General features: G+C 30.1%; 1 protein-coding gene across 1 annotated transcript; it reads left to right on the top strand.

The window, feature by feature from the left end:
- Nucleotides 1-7,647, top strand: Bem46 (abhydrolase domain containing 13-like protein Bem46). Its single transcript, XM_014436887.2, has 6 exons — nt 1-129; nt 277-2,238; nt 2,317-2,548; nt 2,614-2,807; nt 2,879-3,039; nt 4,630-7,647. The coding sequence occupies exons 2-6, from the start codon at nt 2,079-2,081 to the stop codon at nt 4,891-4,893; spliced, it is 1,011 nt and encodes a 336-aa protein (XP_014292373.1). The 5' UTR covers nt 1-129; nt 277-2,078; the 3' UTR covers nt 4,894-7,647.
- The last annotated feature ends 430 nt before the right edge of the window (nt 7,648-8,077 follow it).

The following is an 8,077-nucleotide window of genomic DNA, read 5'->3' on the forward strand; positions in this document are numbered from 1 at the left end:
CCCTGATGAAGCACTGCAAAGTGAGATGAAATAATGGTGTATAATAAATAGTGTTTGTACTATTTTGAGCTACCTCTTTCACCACCATCCGAATCATTTTCCTTCATTGAAGAAGAATGATTTACTGCTGTAAGTTCCTATGTTTTTGAGGGTGTTAAAGACTAATTTCAGGCTTTCTTTCGAAATGTTTATATTAAATATTTTTTAGGTATATTAAGTTAAACCTAAGTAAATTACCTAAATTCTTTTGTTAATACCTTTTTTTGTCCCTATTAGAATGGAAGTACACTCCGTTACATAATTTCAACTATAACAGCATTTGAATAATGCATGGTTCACACAATTGGAACTAGCAACTCTCAATGGAATCACTGGAAAAAACATTCGAAGTCTTCACTCCTATAAATGCATCTGAAGCAGATAAGTTATTTCTATTATACAATCATGTTAGTCACACTATATACGAGCTGATTAGCGAATGTACATCATACGAGGCTGCTATTACCAAATTAATACTTCATATCAAACCTAAAAATGAATTATATTCTTGGCATAAATTAATGAGTACACATCAACAACCAGGCGAAAATGTTAATCAATTCTTACAACTTCTTAGTTCTGATTGTGGGTTCAAAGTTATTACAGCTGAGGTTTATCGAACTGAATATATCATAGAAGCTTTTATTAATGGACTGGCGTCAAGTAATACTCGGTATCGACAATTAGAAAATTTTACTCTTAGTCTTGATGAGGCATTTGCTTAAGCTCAGTCACTTATTGGATGGTCTGAGAAGACTTCTGGAGAAACTAATAAGTTGAATCCTCAGTCATTAACTGCTGCCACAAATTCGAAATGCTTCTTTTGTGGATTTAGTCGGCACACACGAGCTTCTTGTCCAGCTCTTAATGCCATATCCAAACTTTGTAGTAAGGAAGGTCATTATGCAAAAGTCTGCAGGTCTTCTAAAATGAAGTATTACCCTGCTGTTTCATCTTTAAACACTGACTCTTCTCAAGACAAATCGGAAATTTATGTTTCCACCTATATATGAGACAAAATGTTAATTTGCTCACTAAGAGCTGCATCTTATGAAAAAAATAAATAAAATTCGGTATGTTTAGCCTTTAATAGTTCATATTTCTTTTCTTTTCACACAGGTTATTACCCAAAGTATGGCAGCCCTAAATTAATATTTAATAAAATTAATTACTTCGTATAGAAATGGGCAAAATTTAGCTATGGTTGAAACTAATAGCTAAAATTGCCATGGCAACGACTCTTAATCATGTATGAACCATTGATAAATAAAAATCGTATCCATGGCAATTTTAGTTATTAGTTTCAATTATAGCTAATTCTTGCCCAACTCTGACTTCGTACTTCAACGGATTTTCTGCAATGATGGACAAATGGACATTTTGGTCCTGTTTCTATGTTTATGAGCCCTTTTCTTTTTGTTTAGATATGAATGAAAAATTGAAATAATCAGTAAATACGAAAACCTTTAAAGAACTCCGTTATTGAAATCGACGAAGTTAAAAAGTATTATGTATTTTCAGTTATCTTTATTAGCAGAAATTAAACCTTCATCGAACACACTTTCGCATTTGGCGTAAGAATAGCACCATTATCAACAACAAACTAATCTGAAATTTTGATAAAATGTCCAACTATTACTTGTTTGTCGTCTCGGATGCTCACAGCTCCTGCTCAAATATTACTTTGAAGCACTAAACGCCCGCCATTTGTCTGCACTTGTTTGGTAGCTTACCTCCTCCATTGTACTTCTTCCAAGAATTTTGATACTTAATAATTATAATTATTGCTGACATTGTAAATTTTCTTTCCAACATTTAAATTCAAACAAACGTAATAAATCAGCATTCATGATTTGCGATTTTTATTTGAAACAGCAAATTTAATTATAAATATTTTGGTAACCTGATTTAACCTTCATGCGCCCAGGTGTTAACCTTTTCAAAATATGTCTGGGATGTTATATGTTGTCTTTATATTTTTTATGTTATAGGTGTTCTACTGAAAGTAAATAATTCTAAATGTTCGACAAATAAAAGAAATGACTATTAAAATTGAATCTCTTAAGCTTTTCCCATGGTTTATGATAGTTTTAACGAAGTGTTGGCGATTGCTTTGCTTTATTGCTACATTATTTTTAGTGGCATACTGGTTGTTTGGAGGAATTTTAGCTACAGCAATTTTTATTTTGACTACAGGAAGTATGAATGAATAATTATGTGTTTACCATGTTACAAATATCTGTTATGATATTACAATATGTCAAAATCTCATTTCAGGTTTTTTTTATTTTTCTCAAGATTATTTACTGTTCCACCCTAATGATAATTACCAGTCTAGAACATTTGTGCAAACTCCCTCTGCCTTTGATCTTCCTTTCCAAAATGTTTTTATCAAAAGTATTGATGGAACTTTAATTCATTTGTATCTGATAAGGCAACCAGATACTACCACATCTTTAGCTCCGACAATAGTATTTTTGCATGGGAATGCTGGCAATATGGGTCACAGGTATGGGTTTTTTGTTTTGAATATATTATCTTTGTGGGGTTTTTATTTAATTAATTTTTGCTTAGGTTGCATAATGCTGCTGGATTATATAGAAATCTTGGTTGCAATCTGTTAATGGTAGAATACAGAGGATATGGTTTATCAAAGGGATTCCCTTCAGAGAAAGGAATTTATATGGATGCTATGGCAGCTATGGATTTTCTCGCTGGAAGAACAGATATTAATCAGGATAAAATTATTGTATTTGGAAGATCATTAGGTAAATTAATTCATTCCTCACCCTGTGGTTGGTCCGTAATTAAAATTTGATTTGATATTTGATTGTATTAGGAGGAGCTGTTGCTATTGATCTGGCATCCCGGCCTGAATATTCCTGTCGAATATGGTGCCTGATTCTGGAAAACACTTTTACTTCAATACCTGATATTGCTGCTGCATTGTTTAAGAAATCTTGGTTCTTATTTTTACCTCGTTTATTATACAAAAATAAGGTAAGGTCTTAACTTTTATTAAGTGTAATGAAGTCTTGGAAGCAAACTATTCGGAATGTTTTAAGTTAAAACAACTTACCTATGTGTTTATTTATGTTTCAACCAATGTTTGAGGAGGAAGCTGGGTAGCTCAGTGAGAAATACACTTTGTCACTATCTCCTGGACATAGGTTCAAATCTAGATGTGGTAGATATTTATTTCTTTTGTTAAACCAGCTTTTAATCAATCCCTAGGGTTTGTATAAAGTAAAACGCCCAGTTAAGGGAAAAACCTTGTGGTTGGGCTTAATCTTGAGTACATCACCTCAGGAAAACCAGGGTTCAACTGTTGGAGAAACAGTACTTTCTTGCAAAGTAGTGAACCTTAAGCCCTTAATGAGTTGGAGAGGCTAAGGTTTTTCTATGTGAGTAATGAGTTTAGATAAACCTTGTATGACTATTGGTTAAGTCATCAATTCTTTATCAGTTACTGAATCTACGACCCTGAATTCAACACTTCTATCATATTTGGTGCTTTATTAATTAGTTAATTAAGTACATCTTAAACTCATTGTTATTTAAGCTAGATTTACATTTCCTTTGGCAAAAGAAGGCTCTTACTTGAAGAACCTGTTCTACTATACGTAATATTTTAGGGATAGGAAAAAAAGTTAATGAATACGGTAGTGTATACTATTGGTATTGGTATCTGGGGGGAGAGGGACTAGTCAGGGAAGTGGGCCTAGTGTTCCTTTGTGCCAACCCCTGACAGCGATCTTGGTGTAGCCACCACTAGGTCTAGATTCATTTTGCGGGACTGGCAAGAAATAAATATTAACTAGCCCGGTTCCAAATTGTGCACTCTGAGACTTACATCCTAAACCACAAGGCCATCATGTCCCTTAGTGTTACTAATTACTGTGTATCTACTCATTGGGTACCTGTAGAGTAATAATTATCTTAAATTTACTTAAACCTTATTAATGTGTGATAACAAAAAAGCCTTCCCATGTGATGTGGTTACTGTAGCAGAAAATGAAAAGAGTATTATTTAAAGATGACATAACAAAAGACAAACAGAATTGAGAAAAAATATTACATATTTAATTGGGTACTTACATATTTGACCTCCCGAAATATAGTTCTGTTGCTGTGAGTTATAATCTACTCTTTTATTATGACTGGTTTAATTGAATAAGAGGCTGTCCATATTGAAGGTCTACGCTTGTTTGAGAGATGAGCAAACCCTCAATGGATTCGTTTTAGTTCAGATCAGGGCTCAAATTAACATATAGTTTATGGAATCAGGTTATAACCTGCTACAAAAATATAGTCAGTTAAGTACCTTTAGTTGTTACAGCCATTGTTTTTTCACGTTTGTTGCATAATTAGAGAACTTAATTTTAGTAAATGGACATATTTGATGGGTTTTTAGTATTAATTTTTGATATTACACCTGATATTATTTTATTATATGGTTTTTGTTTATGTTCTCATAATTTATTTGTTGGTTATTTGTATTATACAGTGACCTATAAGTTATAATTAAAGAAGACATAAATAAAAAAACCAACATATCCATAGTATTAATTATACTGTATATTATTGCAGTTTTTATCCAAGGAAAAGATCCAAAGTGTGACTGTACCAACGTTATTTGTTTCCGGCTTAAGTGATGCTTTAGTTCCATCTTACATGATGAACGAACTCTATGAAGTATGTGGCTCAGAACAGAAGCACCTAATACAGGTAGTGGAAGGTGGACATAATGACACTTGGACATCGCCTGGGTATTACACTAGTCTTTCTAATTTTATTAAGAGTTCAGGCTCGTATAGTCCAAAACCACCATCTTCTACTGTCACAGATGTTTGACTTATTTTTAATGTTTCAAAATGTAAATAATTCAATCCTATTAAGTGCCGTTCATGCTTTCATACTTATTTATTGCCAAAATTATGTATTGTGAATACTTCAAGAGTAATTTTTTGGTATTCATTAATATTTACTCATTGAATTTATCGTGGTGAAGTTGTTTAATATGTAAAAAACAAATCCCCATTTAGAAATGACTACACGATAAATATTATTATATGCATGTGGTATATATTTTTTTCGTATATGCACATTATTTTGTCTTTAAAAAGTTAACTAGATATTTGCATTTTAAGATAAATATTTCACTGCCAGAGAATTATACTTTGATTTGCTGTAGAACTGTAGTTGAACAAATATCTTTTATTGTAAAAATAATATTTTGATGAAAAAATTATTTATACTCATGCTTGAGAATGATCGCATATATAAAATTTTAAATCTCATCCACAGAGAAAGTATCCCTTTATTTACATCTGTAAATAGTAAATTGGAGGTATTCTACAAGTGTCCTGAGTATGGGATAGTGTTTTTGACCACTTTTTCAGGAGAAAAGATTTCATGAATCTGATAGGATTCATATCAGATGTTGCTGACCATAGCCCTCAATTCAACTACGGGGAAAAATTTATGTTGTAAGATAAGTTCATAAATGGAGTAATGTGGTATGTCATGAACTTTCTACTTTTTTAGTTTATGATGTCTTCCTCACTTGAGCTCAATGGATTCAGTATAAATGTCATGATAGGTTATTTCTATGATGCAAATCTCTTATAACATAGTATCTATTATTTCCTCCAAAATCTGAGTTATAGGTGTGCTGGTTAGCTATGAACTATGTATTCTACAGTATTATTTTTAAAGGTAGCTAGTGATTTTAAGATCTGATGATTTTGTTTAGAAGAAGGAAGTAAGATGGGGTGGTCTTAATTCTTTGAAGAAACTTTATGGAAGTTTTTAATAAAAATAAACTAGTTTTATAGATTTATGGTGCAATGTGAAATTGCAGAAACCCATTCTGTGTAAGAAACCTACCAATTCTTGTAGGTAGTAGGTAATGTTATTAGTTCTAGCTTTCTATTTATCCTTGGATGAATTCCATCATACATGAATTCTACCTTCTCAAGACATTTTTGGCCTCATTGACCATCTATCTAATTGTATCTTATTGTGTACCAAGAATGGGAGTGACCTTGTCAGGAGGATAATCCCTTTTTTTTATGGCCAATAGGACTCTGTTCTGCATAATTGGCTAAAGCCAGTCATAAAACCATTGGACATCATGTGAACTTACAACATTTTTTATATTGCAAAACATTTTTTTTGTTTATTACATGATTTTATTTTGTTAAACATTTCATTACTTTTATGAAATATGGTTGACACTACTTCTAAATATAATCTAAGGTACAATCCTCTGGAAATGGAATATTTTGAAAAACTGCTACTGTTTGTATTTTTAGTTTTAAACTATGTGTATAGGCTTTCATGTATTACATGTACAAAATTTAAAAAAACAAAACCCAATCATGTTACATAATGTTCATTTATAAAAGTATTTTGTTTAAATGAAAATATTTTATTATCAGTCTGGATTGGAAAGAATAATTTTTAAAAATTAAGTTTCATGAGAAGCTCCTATGATGTAGCACTTAATTTAATACATTTCACAATAATGTTTTTAAAATTTCCTTTTACATTTTACCTAAGTCAGAATAAGCTTTTAAAAAAAGAAAAGTGTATGATGTTTCTACTTAATATTGATTTTTGAAATTTGGTGCTTTGGGTCCATTGGGGCTTCTCAGTTGTTTTATTTTTTGGTTTTGGTTTTTCTAATGTATTACTTTCTTTAAAAAAAAAAAATTGTATAGCTAAATTTTGTCAAATAAGATACCTTCCGTGAATAGTGATAATTTAGTGTTGTTCGTATTTTGTGATAAGCTGCTATCATAAGCATTTTGCTCAAACTACATAACTTATTTTTTATGTAAAACATATAAAATGTCATACCTGTACATTTGGGCTGCTTGAAAGTTTATATTTTATTTGGAAAGCAGGTAGTTCTGTGGCCTAGATATTTGATTCCTGCCGTTTTATTCAACTTTTAGAGTTAGAAGAAATAATTTTTTTATTAAAATAAAGATTAAATATTTACATCTTAATCATATTAAAAAAAATCATGATGTTATCAAAGAAATATTAATATGATTTATATAATTCATAATATTCTATCTGTTAACCGACTGATTTTTTTAATTTTTATTATTCTTCCAATCAAAATAGGATGTAATTAACTATATATTTATTTAGAATTTAAATATGTTTTAAACTTAAAATCTAATGTTCAATATTTCTTTAGTTAGTGAAAGTCTCCTTTATTCTAGTCCATGGAATTATAAGTATTTTAATTTTATTTGTAAGGGAGTGTTTATTTTATCGAATAATTCAATGTTTATTTTATGGATTAATTCAATAATCAGAGCTTGTCGAAAACAATTAGCGTCCTCTATATTTATTGAAAGGCAAGGATATGATTATTTTGTTAATTATTTATAGATATAAATAATGCAATAATTTCTCATGATCTAAACTATATGCAATTACTTAATGTAAATTGACATGTATTTACCAGATAACATTATTTTAATAGTTAAAAATTATTAATATTTTTGCTCATTGTAACTTTTAAAATTGATTAAAATGAATATAGTTTTATAATATATGTATTTAATTTTAATAAATAATTTAATTTTTTTTTTTTATCTCTTTCTTATCCAATATTTTTCAGCGTGTACATAGAAACGAAAATATTAGGTTGAATTAATCGAGGAATCGGGTTTTAGGTTAAATTAAGCATTATAAAAACTGTTCAAATACAAACATTTGAATTTAAGAAAATAAATAAAAATTCAATTAATAATTGTGCAATAAATATTTGAAATTTTGATGTAGTAAGCAGCATTATTAGAATTTGGGTCGAATTCTGATTATTGTAATATTCTTTATAAGAAAAATACATACTTAGAACTTTGAGAATAAGATTTGACTAGGCAGCACTGATGTTACTGTAGTAACTCACAAATGTTGTGGAATTTAGGGAGAGTTTTATAAAGAAAGACTAAAAGTATATGTTTCTGTTAATAGATATCACACCCAACAGAGGTAATCAAAAGATCTATGCCAG

This window comes from Halyomorpha halys, unplaced genomic scaffold (assembly GCF_000696795.3).
Source record: "Halyomorpha halys isolate HHAL.00 unplaced genomic scaffold, Hhal_1.1 Scaffold2137.1, whole genome shotgun sequence".
In the NCBI taxonomy this organism is placed as follows: Eukaryota; Metazoa; Arthropoda; class Insecta; order Hemiptera; family Pentatomidae; genus Halyomorpha; species Halyomorpha halys.

Excerpts from the sequence above, each read along its gene's own strand:
- Bem46 (XM_014436887.2), top strand. The coding sequence starts at position 2,079 with ATGACTATTAAAATTGAATCTCTTAAGCTTTTCCCATGGTTTATGATA. Across the intron at positions 2,549-2,613 it reads GCTGGCAATATGGGTCACAG|GTTGCATAATGCTGCTGGAT; the intron begins GTATGGGTTTTT and ends ATTTTTGCTTAG. Across the intron at positions 3,040-4,629 it reads GTTTATTATACAAAAATAAG|TTTTTATCCAAGGAAAAGAT; the intron begins GTAAGGTCTTAA and ends ATATTATTGCAG.